The following is a 23,425-nucleotide window of genomic DNA, read 5'->3' on the forward strand; positions in this document are numbered from 1 at the left end:
TTGTATTAAACTACAAGTGAGATTGAGGCTCCATTGTGCTAGGCACTGTACGAACACATTGTAAGAGAGTCCCTGCCCTGCAGAATCTGTCTGCCTTTTCTATTTAGATCGTGAAAGGTAGGAGGGAAATAGGCACAGAGACGGAAATCAACTTGCCCAAGGTCACCCCCGTTATCAGTGGCAGAGCCCAGGTCTCACATGCCAGTCAACTGTTGTATCACATTACTAGGTCTTAATGTCAGGTGTGCTGAACACCCACCAGCACTGACACACATTGGTGTTACGGGTGCTCAACACCCCTCAGAATCAGGTCCTTAGACATCACCACCAGATAACCGCAAATCTGAAACACAGCCCACCTGTGAGGTTAGCATTTTTATACTACCTCATGTCCAAGTGAGTAAACTTAAGCATAAATGTCTCACCAAGGTCATGCAGCAAGTCACAGTGGAATCAAGACTAGAACTCGGGTCTTTTCTCCAAGCTGCATGCTCTTACAGTTAGCATACTGGACTGGGAAGGAGGAGATCCGGGTTCAATTCCCAGCTCTGCAACAGACCTCCTGCGGACGTTGCATAAACCACTTAACCTCTCTTTGCCCAAGTTCCTCATCTGTAAAATGAAGGTAGGACTTTCCTGCCTCACAGGTGTGCTGTGGGGGTAAATGTTGGGAAGGCATAGAATGACCAGAACTAGAGAAGAGCCAGTTAACAAATAACATTGCTGTATACTATAACAGTAATACCCAGCTCTCGTACTTTTCATCAGTTGACTAGAACACAGATCTCCCGAGCCCCAGTGCTCTTGCCACTAGGAAACACTGCCTCGCATTATCGCACTCATGCAGCTGTGTCACTTCAATGGTACATGACTCTATTTGGTCTCAGTACTGATTCAAAGATGCTCGTTGTTGAAGGCTGGAGCAAAGGCTTTTAGATGTGACTCGTGATTTTGGGTGCCTCCATTTTTGGGTCCCCAACTTGAGACACTTCAAAAGGACCCAATTTTCATGAAGTACCGAGCTCCTTCTAAAAGCCAGGCCCCTCTTAAAGTTCTCTCTAGTCAGGCATCCATATTTTGAAGCAACCAGAATCACTAGTCCCTTTTGAAACCTTGGCCTGGCTGTCTGCATTCTCAGAGACTCAAACTGCAAGCATGAAACTACCAGATGGCAAAATTAAAAGACTATATTAAGGGTGCACTCAGGCAATATGCAAAGCACATACATCAAAACTATTATTAACTTCAAAAAATACAGGTTAGAGGAGTTCTGCCGTTTTGATAATGACTACAGAAGTAGCATCCAAAAGTTCATGTAATCCTTTAATAAAAGGCTCAGCGGGCTGTAAACATCCTGCCGGAATCGAAGATTATTACTGAAAATAAAATGAATGGTTTGCAAAGCAACTATCAATCCAGCATAGGAACAATTTATAAGCACCACTCCTCTGCCCGCAACAAAATAACGTGTAGCCGAGGCTCTCAGAGGCTATTTAAAAACGTCCAACAGGGACTGAGAGCTGCTCTGCTCTGGGGAACCTGATGTGTCCTCCTGCAAGTCTACAACCAAATCATCAATGATCACACAACTGAATTCCCAGATTTTGTTGGCAGACTATCAGGGCTTTAGTGCCAGTCAACAGGGCTGCCCAGAGGATTCAGGGGACCTGGGGGCACTTCAGCGGCGGGTCCCGGGGCGGAAGGACCCCCCACCACCGAATTGCTGCCGAAGACCTGGAGCAGAAGAAGCTCCGGGGGCCTGGGTCCCAAGAGAGTTTTCCGGGGCCCCCGGAGCGAGTGAAGGACCCCCGCTCCGGGGGCCCCGAAAAACTCTTGTGGGGGCCCCAGGGCAAATTGCCCCACTTGTCCCCCCCTCTGGGCGGCCGTGCCAGTCAATAGCTGGAGGCCTGAGACACCGTGGCAATGGAAGTCCATTTTTTCCCCATCTCAAAGATCAGCTCACCCTACGAGGCCAATATAAAACAGCTCAAACAGTTTCTAGGATGTTGCCCCGAGCATTGCTAAGGGTATTGCAGAATGCAACCTGTTGGAGCAATTGGTTTACAAGTAAAGAATAACAATGGTGCAAGAATTCCCAATGAATTATGGTAGTCACTGCATGCACTAGCATTCAAAGGCCATCATATGGTGATGGATTAATAGCAACAAGTTCTTCCCAACGTATTTTGGACTAATTAAAAAAAAATGCAAAAGGGGCAGCTCTCTGAAGCTCTAGGCACTCCTGACGCAAGTTATTTATAGCAACAAAAAAATGAAACGGTCTTTCTGCCCTGACCAGAATGCAGCCCCCCCATGCATCACAAAACTCTCCTCCCTTGCACAGATCTTATCCCTTCACAGCTGTCCGAACAAAGAAATGCACCATGCAGCCTACCCTGCATACCAAAAGACCAGAAATATTTTCTTGAGCAGGAGGGAGCTGGTTCCAAAGTGGAGGGTCCCCTAGAGAGAATGAACTATCAAACCCCTCCCTAGAAAATCAAGGTTGGATCCAGCTCAAATGCCTCTGCTGATTGCAGATTCTGCAGTGTGACATGGCGAGAGATGCCATCTATTGGATAGGAAGGTCCCAAGTCATTTAGGACTTAACCAAAAGGAATAGAATGAGGTGGGGTTTAGGCACAGTATTTAATTTCAGAGCAAGAGAGATAAGGAGAGAAAAGATGACTCGTGAAACACATTCTGCTTTGCCTACCTCACCTGCTGCTTTTAAGAGCAAATTCAAGAGTAACTTGTTTAAAGTGTCTGAAAGAGTTTTCAGCAAGATGGCACCTAAAGTCTCCCAAATGGATCCCTTGTACCAATCAAGAATCATGGTCAGAAGACCTTTGCTTAATGCTCATGGATAACAAGGGAACATTATGCTGGCTTAATAAGGGGACAGAAAGCTGTAGATCCTTTAGAGCAGGGTCACCCAAACTTTGCAGCGGACAGTAACTTTCTGGAAGCTAGAGAGTCCTAAAGTTTGCATGACTTAAGTGGCCCATTGGGTTTTCAAGTGAAACTGCTTCGGTTCTATTTCAGTGGCAGGTTTGGAAGAATTAAAACTGGAATATCCCAAAGAACACTGCATAAACTTGCCATTGCATAACCTCGTCACATTACTTCTGACTTGGGAGCCTCCTGCAAAACAATGCATTTTGGGAAGGGTCTTGCCTTCTTTTGTAGGCCACTTCTTAAGAGGACAATCAACTTGAAACCTAATCAATTAAGAAAAAAAAGTTAAAAGTCTTTCCAAGTATTGCACCTGCCCCTGAATCCTGCTAACATCTTTTGTGGTTTTACAATCACTTTGCCCTAATTTAAATTTAACCTGCCTCCTCCTGCATTGCTGTGTGATTGATCCATGCAGACAAAAAGGGGAACAAAATGACTATGTGCAAAGCAAAGCAAACAAAACGGGGGAAAGAGAAAAATATTCTCTCTGATCAGAGTTTTCATGATCTTAAATGTTACTGTAACAGTTGCAGGTAAAAATAATTTCAGACAGAGGTGTGATTATTAAATTGACAGGGGTCCTTTAGAGACAAAGACGGCACTGCAGACTCAGCAAGCTGCTTTTTGAGTGGTTGGAGTCATCGCCACTTTGGACTTGAAATGATCTGTTCAGAAAGTCTCAGGGATCCAACTGCTCTACAACAGCTTTCTCTGGTTTCCCACAGGCCCCAATCCTGAAACAGAATCCTTGTGGACACAGAAGCCCTTTCGTATAGAGCCCAGTTTAAGTCAGTGGGACACCATGCTAGCATACAGGCCTGTCTGCAAAGATCCAGTTGCAAGATTGAGCCTAAATTTGTTCCTTTCTTGAAAATATCCCCTTCTAACATTCTGGTAGTTTCAGGTCTTCTTCAGTGGTCCTATGTCACTTCACAGGATGTTTCTGCAACATCCAAAAAGGACCTGGCTCAGGGAACTTTTTTAAAAGAAAATCAAATAGACATTCTGGTGTTACACACAGGACTTCTGTTATTCCTAAAGCTCTGTTATCAGCTATTGTCATAATTTAATGACTCCACATGAACTCTCTGGATCACACACACACACCCCTTTTACCACTGAAATTTCTGTTAAATGGAAAGCTGATTTTATGATGTATGAAATATTATATCATCACTTATCCAAGCACCACATTCTTCCCTGAGATACACACATGCAACTTTTAATGATTTAGTTACTAACTTTTATTAAAGAAACAAAGCTGTCAACAGTAAAACTTTTTTTTTTTAAATATATGCATTATAAATACAAAAGGAAATACTAGTCTGATTTCAATAAATGTACCTAAAGGCAAAAGTGAGCTTCACATTTGATTGCGACTCTTGCTGCAGTTTTTCAAAATAGACTTAAAAAAGAGAAGGAATTCAAACTATGCAGTGTTGACTTGTGCTGGCACTCACCTTGCCAAACTGTTCGAAGTATTGCTTTACATCTTCCACTACTGTATTAGCAGATAATCCACCTACAAATATTTTCTTTGTTCTTGTGACCATCTGTAAGAAATTACAAAACAAGCACACAGTTTAACCAGATTATTCAAAACATTATGTGAAAAAAAGAAATATTTTTCAAATGCCATCCCTAACCAAGTTAATGAGAATATTTCTTCACGAAAGCAATTGAGAATCTATTCAATTATATTTGGTATTTCTTGTTTTGTTTTGTTTGAGGGGAGGCTGGGTATAGGCATTCGATAATAATGTCCTAGTCCCCTCAGATATTTTTTTTTAATAAATGTTTTTATTGTGGTTCTCAATGCAAACATAACTGAAAAAAGTTACAGTATAGGATCAGATTTCCTGTGCCTACTAGCTGTAGTTTCAAAAGGACACAAGCAGGTGATCAGTGATTATATTGCACGTAAGGGATTCATAGATGCCAAGGCCAGAAAGGACCACTGTGATTCTCTAGTGAGTCTGACCTCCTGTTATAACACAAGCCATAGGATTTCCCCTGAATTAATTCCTGTTTGAACTAGAGTATATCTGGATTTAAAAATTGCCAGGGATGGAGAAGCCTTTACAGCCCTTGGCCAGTTGTTCCAATGGTTAATTACCCTCACTGCTAGGGTTGCCAATTTTCTAATTGCAACAAAACCAAACACCCTGGCCCCGCCCTTTCTCTGAGGTCCTGCTCCCCACTCACTCCATCCCCCATTCCTCCGTTGCTCGCTCTCTCCCCACGCTCACTCCCTTTCACGGGGCTGGGGCAGGGGTGAGGGCAGGCAGCTCCCAGAAGCGGCCGGCATGTCCAGCTCCTAGGCGGAGGGGCCAGCGGGAGCTGCGGAGCCAGCGTTCGGAGCGGGGACAGCAGCAGCACGCGGAGCCTCGGGGCCGCCCCTACGCCTAGGAGCCGTACATGCCAGAAGCTTCCGGGAGCCGTGTGGAGCCAGGGCACGCAGGTGAGCCTGCCTTAGATCTGCGGCTGCACCGCCGACTGGACTTTTAGCAGCCAGGGTCAGTGGTCCCTTTTCAACCAGGCTTTCCGGACACCTGCCAACTCTACTCACCATTAAAACTGTGTTATTACTGTCCATGGATCAGATTAAAAGGAAACTGCCCACTTTATTTAGATTTTAGAATAACTAAAGAGACGCCTAGCCACCCTAACATGCATTAACAATGCCATTTAAATCCCAGCAGCATTAAAATAATCAATTCAGCAGGAGCTCAGGCAGCCACCTACAGAAATTTCTTTTCGCCTCTTCATAGTCTAGGAAGCATGCCCTCAGCCCTCTCCAAAAGCTCTGTAGAACAGTGGTTCTCAACCAGGGGCCGGGGCCCCCTGGGGGGCCGCGAGCAGGCTTCAGGGGGGCTGCCAAGCCAGACAAGCATTAGCCTCACTGGTGCCCAGGGCAGAAAGCTGAAGCCCCACCACATGGGGTTGAAGCCCGGGGCCCTGAGCCCTGCCACCTGGGGCTGAAGCCAAAGCCTGAGCAATGTAGCTTCGTGGGAGCCCCCATGGCATGAGGCCCCAGGCAACTGCCCTGCTTGCTACCCCCTAACACCGGCCACAGCTTTTATATGCAGAAAATCAGTTACCGTGGCACAGGCGGGCCGTGGAGTTTTTATAGCATGTTGGGGGGGGCCTCAGAAAAAAAAGAGGTGGAGAACCTCGGGTGGAGAACATGTGTCTTTTTCAGCATGCCCAGAAGGTCATCAAATTTGGACTATTTCCAATCAGAGGTGGAGAGCAAGTTCCAGAGTCCTGGAGCCCTCACAGAGAATGCCCTGCCAGCAGCTCCCCTTTTGTAATACCTGAGATCCATCTCAAGCGCCCCTGCTAGGGTGACCAGATCGCAACACTAAAATATTAGGACACATTGGGGTTCCGTCAGCCGTGCCCACAGTCCACCCCCGTTCCTCCCAGGCTCTGCCCCAGGTCCCGGCCCCTCCCAACTCGCCCCCCACCACCGCGCCCCTCCTCATCCCCCGGCCCCCTGCTGGCTTGCTACGTCCCTCCTCAGTCCCCCACCCACCACTCGCCTCCTCACCTCCCCGCCCGCCGCTCGCTCGCCTCTTCACCCCCCCGCCCGCCACTCACCCCTACAGCACCGATTTCCCCTCTGCCAGGTGAGTGCTCGCCCACCCTCCGCCTCTTCCCGCCCCTGCACCGCCCTCGCTCCGCCCCCATTCCACCTCCTTCCCCCAAGTCCCCGCCCCTGCCCTGCCTCTTCTCTGCCGCGTCCCCACTCCTCCCCTTCCCTCCTGGAAAGCGCTAAGCGCCACCAAACAGCTGTTAGGCAGCGGGAAGCGCTGGGAGGGGGGGAAAAGAGGGGACGCGAGGTGGTGGGAGCTTGGCTGCAATTTTTCCCCATGGGTGCTCCAACCCTGGAACACCCACGGAGTCGGCGCCTCCCTCCCGCTCGCCTCCTTACCTGAATATTGGGACAAATGGCGTCCCGATCGTACATTGATTGGGGATGCAGGACAAAGGGTTAAATATCGGGACAGCCCTGATTTTATCAGGACATCTGGTCACCCTAGCCCCTGTTAACAGCAGCTATGGCAGTATGGCATGGGGAAAGAGGTGGACAGTCACATAAGTCACTCCAAGGCCATTTAGGGCTTTATAGGGCAGAATCAAAACTTTAAACTCCATCAACAGGCAGCCAATGCACATCAGGAGCACTAATGTCATATGATCCCAGAGAGATGACTGGCTCAGTAAGCAAGCTGCTACCTTCTGCACTTTAATGCCACTTTCTTCTGTATGGCCTAGCTATTTTGGAGTGTGAATGAAGAGTAAGACAGACAATACAGAAAAAGATCCTTAATGCTGGTGAAAAGAACTAGCAGACAGTATCAGACCCAACATATATTTTGAAAGTTTATGGCTGTTTACTAACTGAAAGCACAGCTAAAATGGGTACATAGAAATGCCACGTATAAAAGAACCTGATTTTATGTGTTCCATCAGACACAGAATGGGCTTGGCAGAGGCATCAAACTTACAAAGGGTATAGTGAAAAATGCATCACTCACTCCTTTTTACTTTGCCCCATAACCTGAGAACAAGGAGTCTGTTAAATTAATGGCTGGTAAATATAGAACCAATAAAAGGAAATAGCAGCATGGATAGTCAGCCTGGGTAATTCATTTCTGCAACTATTCAACTGAAATGCAGGGGCTGGATTTTTTTTTTAAAGGGCCAGATATATTTTATGACAATTGGCAACGTTTAAAATTATGCAAATTAGTTTCTTGTCTACACGGAGGATTTGGCCTGACTCGCCAGCCAAGAGGATAGCTACAACAGTGCAAATCCCCTAATATAGACTGGCACAGCCATTATTTGTGTTGGTGGAGCTTAGTCTAGATTCAAGCAAGAATAATCGCCATTGGTGAAAATAGCCTGTCTTTGACTGTCTATGCCAGGGGTCGGCAACCTTTCAGAAGTGGGGTGCCGAGTCTTCATTTATTCACTCTCATTTAAGGTTTCGCGTGCCAGTAATAATTTTAATGTTTTTAGAAGGTCTCTTTCTATAAGTCTATAATATATAACTAAACTATTGTTGTATGTAAAGTAAATAAGGTTTTTAAAATGTTTAAGAAGCTTCATTTAAAATTAAATTAAAATGCAGAGCCCCCTGGACCAGTGGCCAGGACCCGGGCAGTGCCACTGAAAATCACCTTGCGTGCCGCCTTTGGCGCACGTGCCATAAGTTGCCTACCCCTGGTCTATGCTAAGGCTTTGTATTGGTGCTACTACACTGGTGACTAGCCACGACTGACTGAAACTGGGTCAAGTCTCCAATACAGACAAGGCCTAAGGCAAGCAAAATTGAATCCCATGTTCCTTGCTGTAAATCTACAAGGAGTTGGAAAGGAATCCCTCCATTCCTTACAGCAAAACTACATGGGAACTTTCTCTTCATTTGAGGCATCAAGTACTAGCCTTGGGCTAAAGCAGGATCCCAAACTAGGTTTGAGCTGGTATTACAAACTCTTAAGGTCCTAAGGATATACACAAAGAAAAGCACAATCAATCCTGCTTCAAACCAACCAGGAAGTCTCTGAAAAGTCAGATGCCTACAAATTAACAGTTTTCTAGACAGCACTCTGGGAGCCTTAATCATGATCCCTCCAGCATAAAGACAAACATTCCCAAAGATGGCTAAGAAAAAAATAAAAAAAGCCACTGGCTTGTGTGTGCACCCAAGGAAAGAACAAAAGACTCTTGCTTTAAAAAAATAGTGTGGTAAACTCCAGGCATGCACAGTCAAGACAAGAACCTCAGTTACTGGGCCATTCTACCAAGCACTGCCTTAAATTACAGATATTGGTACACTACTCTAACTGATTGGTGTAAATGGCTACAGAATTTACTAACAGCTTGTCTATACAGGGACTCTGGAATAGTTATTGTTGATTAGCTCCATAAATGGACACTTACTCCAGATTAAGAGTGCTGCCCTCTGAATTAGCTTAATCTAGATTTAACATGCTCTTTACCTTATTCCAGATTAATTTTCACATGCAGACAAACCCTCAGAGCCTTCCACATTATAAAAGCATAGGATAATTAGATTCCATTTACTTGTTCCCTGCTCCCAACAAAAAAGCCACACACTCGGGTGTGTGCTTTCAAAGTTAACCATGCCTACAAGAGAAACCAGGTTGGATTTTAGCCAACAGTCCTCTAGTAAAGTAGATAATCTCTCTATGCTTAAAGTGTAGCGGGGGAGAAATGCTGTCTCCACACAGTACCTTTGCTTTGATACTGCCTTGCCCACATCAAAACCATGTCCAATTATAATTGACACAGCCGTAACCTTGGAGCTGCAACTACTGTCTGAGCAACAAGGCTTCTGACACAGATTCCAACCATGTTAGGCGCGTATACAAGTAGTATTAAAGTTATGCTTGGTCGTAACAACGCTCAAACACTGTTACAAACACAAGGCTCTGTCCTGCAAATCAGATCCCATTGGAATCAATGGTGCTTCCAAAATCAGAATCTGCCCAGTTGGATCCATTGGATGACTAAAGACAGCCTTCCACCTCTACCAAGCTCAGACTCTGAACAAAAAACCTGGAGTATAGAAAAAAGTAAACTTCACTCCAATTTCCAATGCTATCAAAATCTACTATAGATACTTCCCCAAACTGTCACCACAACCATGGTTTAGAGACTTAATTTTATTTATTTATTTATTGGGGGGGGGGGGGAGAGAGAGTGTGAGTGAGTGAGTGTGTGTGTGGGGGGGTATCAGAATTCAATTATTCCTTTCCTCTCTGCAATCTGGGATTCTACAACTGATGTCCAAGCATATATTTTCCTGTAGAAAATTGTCATTTACAAATAAGAATTGGCTGAAGCCGATTTGCAACGAAAGGATTTTGCCAGCCTGTGAAGAGCACTCTTGCCTGTTGCATTTGATTTAAGATTGAGCCAAAGCTCTGGTGTCATACAAAAGAGGGAGGAAGGCAATTATTCTAAGTAATATTTGAAATCATCATCATTCTTTAGATTCGACCAAGAAAGAAAAAGCTACTTCTTTTGGAAGCAAGACAGAAGGGTAAATAAAATAAAATAAAATCACTGTTTCAATAGATTCATTCAAAGCAAGTATTTGTAATGACAAGCAAATGCACAACATTTTAATGCCCAGACATGTGTTGCAAGGTGGGAAGTGGTTTCAGAAAGCAGCTCTTTGGTAGAAAAGAAGCACAAAATTAAGTCTGCTTTTGCAATCTATGTTTTCCTGAAAAGACAGTTCAATTGCTTTGTGATACATGCTCCCCTCAGCGAATGAATACAAGTAATTTGTTGCCTTAGCAATTCTTCCAACCCTGACATGCTTAAATACGAGATTTCTTTGTCTTCCTTCTACTCATGCCACAAGCCACCCCACGGAGCCAGTCAGTGTGAATGTCCAGAACACCAACAACTCAAGCAAGAGCATCAAGAAAATCAAGATCTCAGGTGTGGCACCACCCAGTAGAAAATGTCCTGTGGCCAAGACTGGACACGATGAGCAGGTGTATCCCAGCTCCATCTTCTGCAAGATCTACACCCCAACATCCCTGCTAACAACCATGAGAAGTGGGGCTTGGCACTGGATGGGAAACTCACACACCAACCTGGCCTCCAGCACCATAGTCAAGGAAGGGGCCAATAAGGAGGTACCGGGGTTCCTAGTCTTGTACCATGTGAAAGTAAAGCTAGTCCTGTGTCAGGGTGAGGATGTGCCTGTGGCGCTTCCCTTCATGCTAATGCACCCCAAGCCCCCAGAGCAATTCACTCTGTCATGGCCCCAGTCAGCTGTCCCAGAGACGGATGTACCCATCAACGCCAATCTCATCAAGTATGAAACCAACTATGGGCAGGACAATGACATTGTGTTAGAGGACTTCACCCACCTGCAGCTTAAGGGGCACAAGGATGATGACCATTTCTGTTGGGGGGGGGGACGGGGGACGGGACTGGGCTACCCCTTCCCTTCCCTCCACCATCCCTCCCAGCAGCAAATATGGGGCCTGATGTCTGTGGATTTCAACCATCTTATGTCTACGCTTTTTTAATTCTCCCCCTCCCCTCCGAAAGGGGGCCCCCAAGGAATGTCTTTTTCTTTTGTCCTACAGAAAAAAGAAAAAAGAAAAGAAAAGAAAAGAAAAAGAAAAGAAAAAGAAAAGGCTATAACCACACCTCCAAACTGTGCACAATTTATTATTTCCCCTTTCTACCTGCTCTGCCTAGGACTATGAATTACTTGACGAATGTGAATGACTGATAGCATGTGGTTGTAACAGACATAATGGTTTGAAGGGCAGCATTTTTCAGATAATGACCTCAAAGTGCTTTGCAGACACAAAGTAATGAAAACTCACAACCACAGTGAGATAAGGGACTTCCTGAGGTCAGACAGCAAGTAAACAGAGTGGGAATGTAACCCAAGAGTCCTGATTCTCAAGCCTTGTCTAGACGTGGGATTGGTGGCCAGCAATTTATGTAGCTGGGGCAGACAAGGATAGTTGTGATTTGCAATGGGGGAGCCTACCCCAATTTCAAGCATATGAAGGTTTAACCAGTGTAATTTTCAGCTTCGCTGGCTTCCAGCCATTGGATGGGTGAATTGGGACTAATCCCAATTACAGACAAAGCCTAGGACTCAGGCTTTAAACAGTAAACTCTCTCTCATTAGCCAGACAGATGTGTTCTGAGGCTAGTCTTCACTGGGATAAAATAAATCCCAGTAGCAGAGATTATCCAGAGAGCTGAAACCAAAAGCGTTGACCAAGAACCCCAAAATTATCACCTTATTCCAAGTGCGACATGGAAGCCAGCTACCCTCGCCATCCTACTCACAGGAAGGACATCGAACACAATCTTTTACAATGCAATTTTGTAACACAGTTCACAGAAATATTCCAATACTGGAAGTATTACAGTCAAAATCTAAGAGTACATCAGAAGAAACATAAAGGGCTGGTGGTGGCAGTAAGGGTGGGAAGATGACTTGATAGCTCAGTGGTTGTAGGCAGCAGAGAAGAGGATGGACGAGTGTGTTTGGTTTTGGTATTTCAATTTGAGTCATTTCAATGTAGAGACACTGAAGAGCAGAGAAAATCTTTAAGAATAGAGCTTAAATTTCTTATTTAAAATTTCAAAATATCTCTAATTTCAATATTTGAATTAAATTTTTCATCCAAACAAAATTTTGCCGGGGAAATAATTTTTTTAACCAATTATCTTTTTTTTTTTTTTTTTTTTTTTTTAAACGGTAGAGGAATGATGGTGTGGGTAAGAATACTGTGTGAATCCATTGCAAATTCATGTTTACGAATGGTAGCATTCAGCCTCCACTCTTTCTGAATCCATGTCTTTGTTCTAAATTGCTCATCCACCGTATTCTGGAGGATTATGTACAGTTTGGAAATAAAATGCTTATGGCTGTTTGCACACTGAAGGTGTGTCTCTGTGGCTATTGCAGGAAATGATAACAGAGAGAGGGATGCAACTTTGGTTATGAAGTCTGTTAATTTTAAGTACCTGCAAAATTGTTCTGTTCCTATACTACGTTGTTGCTGCAGTTAATCGAAGCACATGAGACTGTTACTGAGGAGAGTCGTTTAAGGTTATAATCCCTTTATGGACCCACGTTTTGAAAAATGTATTTGCCTCTGCAGGCTGAAATTGAGCGAGTCCTGTAATAGTCCTGTGGTAGTGAAACGTGGCTTTAGAGAGGAGTTTTCTGACTTCATGCCAATTTTGCAGAGGTTGGATTATAATCAGATTGTTTTTAGCCATATTGGGTAATTCCTGGCTTAAACAATAGGCTAAAGAGTCAATCTGAAAGATGAAACGCCTGTCCTATTCAATCATGTGTCATATCAACAATACATGATGTGGGATAGAAGTGAAGTGTCACCATTCGCATAGTAATGGTGCAAGCTTACAGAGTTTCCAGTTTGGAAGAGCCAGTCTCCCCCTCCCCCTTAATTTCCTTGAATATTTGTAATTTATCAGTGCTAATCCTAGGTTTGTTGTTTTTCCACTAGAATTATTTGATAACTTGATCCACTGATTTTTTTAAAAATAAATGGCATTTAAAGTAATTAGGGACTTTGCAACAGTCAAAGCATTTCTGATTCTCAAAGTATCTATTCACATTTTCAGATAAGAAAAGGTCAAATTCTTTTTTAACTTGGCGGTTACCTATCAGAACAATTTAAGGTCAAGGTTTTAAAAAGATGGTTTTCTTACTGTTATTTTCATACGGCTTTTCTTGTTGAACCCTTCTTGTTTTGGGAAGCATGGACTATTAAAACTTCACACAGGTAAACTTTACATTTCCCGGTCAGTGATGATGAAGTAATTTTGAGTGTGCCATTACATTTAAAAAAAAAAAAAAACATCCCTCTATGAAGTAAAAAGTGTGTTTAATTTGGGGTCACCCAACAGATGTGGTTCTCTTAGGGTACGTCTATACTTACTTCCTGGTCCGGATGTAAGCGATCGATCTTCTGGGATCGATTTATCACGTCTTGTCTAGACGCGATAAATCGATCCCGGAAGTGCTCGCCGTCGACGCCGGTACTCCAGCTCAGCGAGAGGAGTACGCGGCCTCGACGGGGGAGCCTGCCTGCAGTGTCTGGACCTGCGGTAAGTTCGGACTAAGGTACTTCGAATTCAGCTACGTTATTAACGTAGCTGAATTTGCGTACCTTAGTCCGAAGTGGGGGGTTAGTGTGGACCAGGCCTTAGGAGTAAAAATCACCTATATAGAAGTACACGGCAGCAGGGTCAGAGATTATCTTTTAAAAGTCATGGAAGACAGGAGAGATTCCAGAAGACTGGAAAAAGGGCAAATATAGTGCCCATCTATAAAAAGGGAAATAAGGACAACCCGGGGAATTACAGAGCAGTCAAACTTATTTACCCGGAAAGATAATGGAGCAAATAATTAAGCAATCAATTTGCAAACATCTAGAAGATAATAAGTAACAGTCAGCATGGATTTGTCAAAAACGAATTGTGTCAAACCAACCTGATATCTTTCTTTCACAGGGTAACAAGCTTTGTGGATAGGGGAGAAGCGATAGATGTGGTATATCTTGACTTAAGTAAAGCTTTTGATACTGTAGCGCATGACCTTCTCATGAACAAACTAGGGAAATGCAACCTAGATGGAGCTACTATAAGGTGGGTGTCTCTGGAGTTAGTTGTTTATAATCTCAGCTAACGGTGTGTACATGAGACATTCATTCAGCCTTCACTTCCCAGGCATTTCAATTTGATAGAGCTTGACTGGAAGACTAAGGTGTAAAACTATTTTATCTGCATCACAAATTGGGGAAAGTAATTTAAATTGAGAGGAAACTAATTAGATATAAAGCTAAAATGTTTCTCAGGATATCTCTCTCTCTACATGTGTGTATATGTGTGTGTGTATATATATAAGCAAAAGCATTATAGCTTGCTCACCTAATCTGCAGTTTGACATTTCATCACTCTTGGTGTCTATTGCCTTCTAAATTGGTTTATAATTGGAAAAATTATCTTTAGTATATGCGCTGAAATATATTTCATACTCCATTGTGCTGTACATTCTGGCTACCATATAACCTATGATTAAAAACAACAATAACTCACCTAATGGGGAAAGTGATCTTGTAACTAAATCATCAGAACTCTTCAGCAGAATACCAAACCAAAGGCAAGAATTCTCCAACGTTTGCTGAGTCTGGGACTCCACGAACAAGTTCCAAAAGGCTTTTTTTTTTTTTTTTTTTTTAAATGAATGCAACAGCTTCTATGAAAGAGTCAACATTTACCAAGAGCTGCCAATTATTTACTGTTCTTCGAATAGAGGAGAAAAGCATCATATCCCCATTATCACTAGGTGGTTGGCAAATGATGGTTTTTCATGGTGAGAGCTAGAGCCGTGTTTTATTTGCTATAAAACAGGCACTGGAGTTTATGTACAATGGGTGAAATTCATTCCTATCCTGAGAGTCAGCACATGGCCTATGTGCCACTTATGATGTACTTAAGCACTCAAAATAGGTTTTAGGTGGGACTTAAATGGTGCACATGGCTTGTACTTGCCCTCCGCACAGGAGTGAATTTTACCCTGTCCGATTAGTATCAAGTCACAAAAACGTAGCACTGTGAAATTGATGTATCAAGTGGCTCTTTTAGGCCATGTAAACATGCTGGGCCAGATTCTTGTGACAGTAGATCAGTGTAGCTCCACTGAGCAACTAGGGAGCTGGATTCTGTTCTCCCTTAGGTATCTCAAATAAAATTGTCAACTTGGTTCCCGCTGCAGAGTCTCTGTGGCTACTAGTGAAAAAAACTCAAGTTCTTTATTCCGTCACAGGTACAGCAGAAGCAATAGTTGCATTAGTACCCAAGACTTCCCCATGGCTCCCAGTCAAACTGTAACCCTTTTTGAGAGGGATCAGCTCTCAGAACAAGGGCCGCTCATCCTCCATGCCCAAACATCCTTCGTCTCTCTGCTAACGTCACCCCAAAAAGCTGTCAGTCAGTGACAATGCTGTTCTCAGTAGGAGCTGCTGGATATTGAGAACTTTGTTTAGGTGCCTAAATGGGAGAACCATTCTCTTGAAAAACTGCCCCCAAATGTGGGTGTCAAGATCTTTTGGGGGAGAAAAAATCTGGTCAATTCAATTCAATGAATATTAAAGGCTACAATGAAATTCACCAGTAAGAACTTGTCCTCTAGAGAGCCATTCACCCAACACTACCGGAATTAGGTATATACCACCTCCCTCTCAGCTGTTTTCTATTGCCATGTTCTAGTAAACAGTTTCCTGAATTACTGAAGCATTGAGGAGATGGGGGAGCGGAGAGAAAAATCTACTTTAAGTTTACCTGGTTACTTTAGCTTCTTTTTACTATATCATCTAAATAAAACTAAATTCTCCAGAGTGCAGAAAACTTAGCTCACGTGCAGGTCTGGCTACTGTTCGACAACATTTAAATGATGTAGGCAGTGTTGTTGTAGCCAGGTTGGTCCCAGGATGTTAAGAGAGACAAGGTGGGTGAGGGAACATCTTTTATTGGACCAACTTCTGTTGGTGAGAGAGACAAACTTTCCAGCTTACATAGTGACCAGAAGACGAGTTCTCTCTAAGCTCAAAAGCTTCTCTCTCTCTCACCAAAAGAAGTTGGTCCAATAAAAGATATTACCTCACTTTCCTTGTCTATCATTTAAATTATCTCAATTTAGTTATTTTTATTTCTATTGCAGTAGCACCTCAGGACCACAAACAGGCGTTTGGAGGTCCAATTCAACTCGGCACTATGGGTAGGATTTTCAAAAGTGCCAAAGAGATTTAGGGGCCCAAGTCCCACTGGAAAATAATACGACTTGTGCTCCTCTATCAACGAGGCTTTTTAAATGTCACCTTGAACAAAGAACACAGATAAGGCTCTCTGCCCCAGAGACCTCACAATCAAAGATACTGTAAGAATATTTAGTGGGAATGCATCATTGACTAGCCATTACCAAGATTTACTGATGTTGGTGATTAATTATACTGTACTCCTGCAATGAAATGAGATCTGCCAAGAAAAGAAACTATGACCACAGAAATTTTGTCCTACAGTAAGGCATATGTTTATGAGGGATTGTGTTTATAGAGGACCATGTTCACAGGCGACTTGGAAGCAAGGATCTACAAGTTATATGCATAAAAAGGGCCCTTTCAGCTACAGCTGGAGAAAATATGTCAAGCTGAGAAACTTGAGCCGTGGAGCTTTCCAAAACATACTGCAGGGGAGCACAGCTATTATCTGTCCGAGCTTTAGCAAGTAGAGAAGGGCTAGCAAAGAGAAAGGCTCTGTACGGAAGTCGGATGGGACTGCGAAAAGCAATGTCTGCTCACACACACAGTGGGACAGATCCTCAGCTGCTGTCAACTGTCACAGCCCCATTTGAAAGCAGTGGAGCTATGACAATTTATACAGGATCTGCTCCCAGTGTGGAGCGACCTCTTGGATGATAACCACAAAGGCCAAGATTTTCCAACCTGCGTGCCTAAAGTTAGATTCTGGAATCTATACTGAGGCACTTGAATGACCTGATTTTTTTCCAGCTTCTGTTGATTCAAAAATCTCAACCAAGAATTGTTCCCCATGTTTGTGTGATTAAAGTTATAACCGTCCCAATTAAAATCCGTAATCTCAGAGCAAAGACGCTAGGCAAAACTGAATACGTATCTTCGATCGTTGACATATTTGCATACAGCTGCAGCTTTCTGCCTACAAAACAGCAGTTCCTGGGCACTGCAGAGCCAAGCAGAAGCGCTCGCGCTTTGCTCACTTGGGAAGGAAAGATCTAATGGCTCAGGGACTAGGTAACAAGAGACTGGGGACTTTCACCACTAGGGCATGTCTGACCAAACATCATTAACAGCTAATGGCTGTTCTTGTCAAAAATATATGGGAGATCTCAATCCCATTCCTAGTCAGCAGGTGTCCACATCACAAATAGCACTGACTGGCAGCTGAAAGATGGCAGGACAAAAATGTGACTGCAGTAGAGGAGGGTAGTCCTATTAGGTTCGGGTTAGCACCACTACCCCATATGGCACCTGTTTAATACACCGCTACCTCGATATAACGTGACCCGATAGAACACGAATTCGGATATAACGCGGTAAAGCAGTGCTCTGGGGGGGCGGGGCTGCGCACTCTGGTGGATCAAAGCAAGTTCAATATAACACGGTTTCACCTATAACGCGGTAAGATTTTTTGGCTCCCGAGGACAGCGTTATATCAAGGTAGAGGTGTAGTTAGAGGGGCTTTTACAGCACTGTCAACCCAGCGCTTTTCCAAGCACACACCTGCAAACAAGATAAATAGAAAGAAAAAACTATTTGGAGGCAGATAGGTCAGAGGCCAGTGTGAAAAGAAATCAGAACACAGAGTCAGATACAACTGGAAACAAATATATCCTCCTCCTGTTCTTCAAGGGTTCATATTTTCCCCCAGCTGCACACACAAACAAACCCCTGCAAAAAAGTTTGTGGCTCGTACAGTGCAGGACGACATATTTTAAGTAGACCACTACTTAGTAATCGAATAGCTCGTGTCAACTACTGTTTCATAATAACCCTGTCCAATCAGTGTCAACACTGTGTTAAGATTCTAGGCAGTATTCTGACAAGAAAAGAAAGCTTGGGGGGGGGGGGGGATGTTTAAAGCAATTTACCTCCCTCCCAAACTACTCTAGATGATTTCTCAAAAAGAACAAATGGAAACTTTAACCCTTAGCCTTGATTAATTTCATCTACATAATATAGATGCACATGGCAATCAGTTACTGATGAGCAAGTTTTCCTTAATCTGCTGAGCAAAGCGGATATCTATGCAACACTCCACTTGTTTTTTTCAAAAGGATGATCTTCTCATCTGATGCGAGACCACTGAGCTCTTGAGAAATGCCTGGCTTTTCCTTGCCATGGCTTTTGAAACAGAATTCTCTGCATCCCCATACAGGGAAATATCACTTTTTTCTTTCATCTTTTCATTTTCCCAGGGGGATTAGGTGTGTTGCGAGAATCATCATATCACTCCAACCCTCCCCCACAATGGGGAAAGAAGTGTCCTCCCCCATCAGAGATCCCGCCGGCCACTCAAGGAACAGTACGGTTGTGACTCTAAAAGCTGAACGAATTCTCCTTCTGCCTGCTGGTCAAGCAGCCATGATGGCTTCAAGAATGAGACAAGCATGTGAATCAGGAGAAGACGCCCCCAGTTTACACAGAGCAGTGAAATACTTTACTTAACCTTCAGCCAGCCTTAACCCGGGCAGTGGCCTTAGTCTAACAGATAAAGATCGTGACTAAAACACAAGATAGGAACTCAAAACTCTTGGCTTCTACCTCCCAGCTGTGCTCTCTATTCACTTTGTGACCATGGGGGCAAGTCTATAGGCTTGACTCTGAAAGATGCTTTGGTGGACTGGGGCCACAATGCTCAGCATTTAAGCACAAATTTAACTCCAAGCATGCGAGAAAGCTCCACTGCTGGATCAGGGCCAGACTACACAGCACCCAGAGGCGGATTATAGTTTTGTGGGGCCCTGGGCCAGAGCAAGTGGAGGCCCCTCCCTACCCCTTCCACCTGCAGTCCCCCCGACCCGCTCCCAGCACTTCTGCCAGGGATTGGGGTCAGAGGGTGGGGGCTTCCCCCACCTGCTTGGCACTCCTAAAGGGGAGCAGGGTCGGGGCGTGGGGACTTGCCCAGTTTCCTGGCAGGAGCGCCGGGCAGGCCGAGCGGGGTCGGGGCACAGGGGCACCCATTTTCTGGGGTCCCCAAATTGGCCAGGGCCCCTGGGCACGGACCCGTTGGCCCAGTGACTAATCCGCCACTGATAACACCTTGCAGAATCAACCCCTTTGTGCCTACGTTTCCATGCCTATAAAAGGTATGGGGGTAGGCGGGTATGTATAGTCTACCCAGGCATGTTGTGAAGCTTCATTCAATAAGATGTCTAAACTGCCAAGAGCCTGATTGGAAAGTACTGAAAAACTGCAAGATATTATTGTTGATATTATTAATTTATTATTAATTATTATTATTATGAAAGAAGTTTATTTTTATATAGATTGTTCTGAGCTAAGATGATTATACCAAGAAAGAGAGAAATCAGCCAAAGACTCCAAAACAATATATTATTTCTCCTTTATATCAATGTCTTACTGTACATGACTTTTTTGTGCTAGTAACATATTTCTATAAATCCTCATATACAGAAAGATTTGCTTTCAGAGTGGGGAAGAAAGGGACAAATAAAATACTACTAATCTAAAGAAACTCATGTCTCCAGTAACATAACTAAATGTGTAATGTTACAGGTGTTTTATAGCCAGGATGTCGGTTCCATTTAGATCATTTTTACAAACCCAGCATGAAATATTTTCCCCAGTACTGGAAACCATGGTTTTGAATCAATTGTTTATTGAAACGGAGAGGCAGTCAGGGAACAGCGGTAACTACCGACCAAAACTTTGAGGACTCGTTTCTCAGTTTTATGCCATCAAGTCAATATCTGGGAAACAGGTTAAGATGCACAGTCCTACGCAGCTGGCTTGAAAGTTCATCTGCCTGCAAATCACAGGCACTGAAGAGGGAGGCAGGAAGGGAGTGAGGTAAAGACACATGGGAAGGGAGAGGTATGATCAGTGTTAATAAATGAAGTTAAAGCAATGCATACTGTCAGCGCACTAAGCCATTAGAGACTTTAGTATAAAAAGAGGCCTGAGAAGTGTGTAGTTGGCAATGAAGCCACTCTCCCCATGACCTCACACATACTGTCCTATAACATACTGTAGTTGTCTCCACTGAGTAACACCAAGCAGTCTTCTTATAACTGAAAACTAAATACTTCAGTAAAATAATACCTAGCTCTTGTATTGCACTTATCAGCTGATCTCAAAGTGCTTTACAAAAGAGGGCAGTATCATTATCCACATTTCACATGTGAGGAAACACAGCGGCACAGACAGGGGAAGTGTCTTGCCCAAGGTCACCAAGCAGACCAGTGGCAGAACTGGGAATAAAACCAAGGTCTCCTGAGTCCCAGTCCAGTGCTCTGAAGAGGGAGACAGGAAGGGAGTGAGGTAAAGGCAAATGTAAATCTGAACAGGTGGAAAAGAAAGAAGGCAGGAAGAAAACAGGACAAAAGGAGGGGAAAGCAGAGGAAAAACAGCAGTTCTGTCTCCAGAAAAAGGGACAGGGGAGTGGGGGGGGGGGGGAAATCACACCCCAAAAAAATATTATAGAAAACCAAGTTTGAATGACCCATGAAATATATATTTCTAGTTAAAACTAAATGTCTTGATGCCAAATGAAAACTTCGAGTCACATGACCTCTGGCAGAATTAAACTCTCTCATTGGTCATGATCATCAGGGGCTCATGGAGTTAATTAACACACTTTTTTTATTCATTAAGAGGAAGAATGCAAATGCTTCACTGCTTTTATGTTCCTACTGTGAGACACAGATGCTGGGAATCCTCACCTTAGCGTAGGGTGACCAGACTTTCTGATATTATCCCAGTATTAGGGGCTTTGTCTTATACAGGCAACTATACCCGCTGCCCCCAAAGGAAAAAAAAAAAAAAAAGTGTCCCAATTTTTCACACTTGCTGTTAGGTCACCCTACCTGGGTTCCCCCACTGTCAAGTTTGCCTAAATTAAGGAGTACCAGATATGCATAGCCTGATAGATAGAATATCTCACACACACACACACACACACACACACACTGAACGCAGGTATCACCCATATACAATAGATATGCATACACACTATCACACAAACTAAAGAACTCAAGCTATACATTGCATTAATAGATATTATATTATACACACAACATACTGAATGCACATGCACCACTCATATACAACAGATATGCATGCATACACAAACTAAGGAGATGATAAATGTACCGTATTTCCAGATGTATCATACCATATATTCAATGCGTGCACTGCCTGTACACAGTGCATATGCATGTATACACACCCTCTCACACACACACCCAGGTTGAAGGCACACGTCAATTGGCCTGCACAAGTCTGTTTTCAAAGCATATTAATGGGTAGCGCCCAACGTTGAAAGATTTATTGCTCGGAATGATATCTGCTACATGTTGCTTTGTCTCCTAATTGCAATTAGCTTTGCCTTCAGAAGGATAGGAGTCTAATAAATCAGTTATCTCCAGGAAGAATTGATTTTAAAGTTGTTAGCATTGTAAAGCATAGTATTTGGTAACAGCATTCTAAAAAAAAAAATCTAATCTGTGTGTATGTTTGCATTTGGATTGCATAATATACGTAGTGTGACTCAGTGCCTAGTTTTTAAACGAGACTGTCACTAATCAAGACGCATGCCCTCTCAACATATTAAAGAAAATGAAAATTAAGCCCAATTGAGTTATTAGCTCTTTTGCCCATTAGCAGGGCCCAACACCCCCAGTTTTTTTCCTCCTCCTGTTTGGGGTTACACAGACAAGCATTTTACATGAGTGAAGGGATATTAACCCTGACCGAATTCCAACTCTGGCAATTAAATTCTGCCTACCTAAGCCCCTCCTGCGGACATGTTAAGACACACTGAGCTGTGTTGTTAACCAGACAATATATTCACTCCACGGGTGGCTGTGTAACAGCCAATATCTCTCCATGTGGATAATTCTTGCAATGTATGAGTTTGGTGATCCTGTGGGATGAAAGTTGCTTGTACAATAATCATGATGATGGCCCAGATAACCCATTGCAGGAAAAGCTGTCATTATCAGAGCTCAAATACTATCATTCAAAACTCTCCTAGAAAAACAAAGATGCTCTTCTTCAAATGAGCGCACTTTATCATTTTCCGTATATATTTATTTTTAAAAAACAAACAAACAAACAAACAGTGTCTATATGGCACCACATTCAAGGTGCTTTATAAAAAGATTCACTAAGGGCTTGTCTTGGGGAAAAGCTCGAAATAGCTCGTGCAAAGTAACTATTCTACATTAGCTCCCCCTGTGGGCACTCAGTGTGGAATAAGGGTCTCCACTGGGAGCTAGTGTGGAAGAGCTATTGTGCTTTAAATTCCCACCTTTGCTGTTTCACACTAACTTCCCTGTGAAGACAAGCCCTAATTCACATTCCCTGCACTGAAGTAGAAATGTTAAGTGACCTGACCTGCAGCCCACAGCTACAGATGAAATGACAGAGCCGGGATTCAAGAATTCCAGGCTTTTCATATCAATAGACATGGGGTTCTTAACCAGGAGGTTGTGTCCATATTTCTGGGGAGGTTGCAGCCACACCCACCCACCCCACCCCTTTTTTTTTTTTTTTTTTTTTTTTTAAAGAAAGGTTTCTTGCCCTTATGGTTGCAGGGATAACCTTAAATATATTAAACAAGTGTAAACTGGTACAGTGATGCCTGCCTGAGTCTGCAGACAGCCTGAAACAATAGCCCTAAGACAGGGGCTGTCAATCTAGTAACCATCCTGTCCTCCTTATATTGCTAAACAGGATGCTGCGTGGGTGGGGGGCTGAGGAGAAGGAGTTCCCCGTGTGGAAGAGGGTGTCCTGTATGAAAGGTTACGGGCCACTATACTGGACCAGAATTCCTCTGTTAACCCAATAGAAACACCAGATGTTACTTCACAGAGGCCTGCCTTTCTCTGCATCCTGATCAGACACATCCCCAACTTTGAACCTGCCTGACTAAAAGTGTCTCTCACTTTAAAAAAACGAAACAAAAACAAAACCCCACCAACACACACACACACACCGGACAATACCACCCATGAGAGCATGTGACAACACTGACGTCAGTATAATTTTGCACCACATCTCTGTCTAAGCTTATCCGCTTAGGCATCTTGCTGAACCCAGGAAGAATCTCCTCGTTCGACACTGAG

At 43.6% G+C, this 23,425-nt stretch overlaps 1 protein-coding gene and 1 pseudogene across 1 annotated transcript in view; one reads left to right on the top strand and one right to left on the bottom strand.

Moving 5' to 3' along the window:
- Window positions 1–23,425, bottom strand: part of MSI2 (musashi RNA binding protein 2) — a 381,856-nt gene that overhangs the window by 267,642 nt on the left and 90,789 nt on the right. Inside the window, exon 6 of the mRNA XM_065418114.1 lies at window positions 4,419–4,511. Within this exon, the coding sequence (XP_065274186.1) occupies window positions 4,419–4,511 (93 nt within the window). The remainder of the gene's footprint in view (window positions 1–4,418; window positions 4,512–23,425) is intronic.
- LOC135890813 (beta-arrestin-2-like) lies at window positions 9,117–11,945 on the top strand (annotated as a pseudogene).

The sequence above is a fragment of the Emys orbicularis genome, chromosome 17 (assembly GCF_028017835.1).
Source record: "Emys orbicularis isolate rEmyOrb1 chromosome 17, rEmyOrb1.hap1, whole genome shotgun sequence".
NCBI lineage: Eukaryota > Metazoa > Chordata > Testudines > Emydidae > Emys > Emys orbicularis.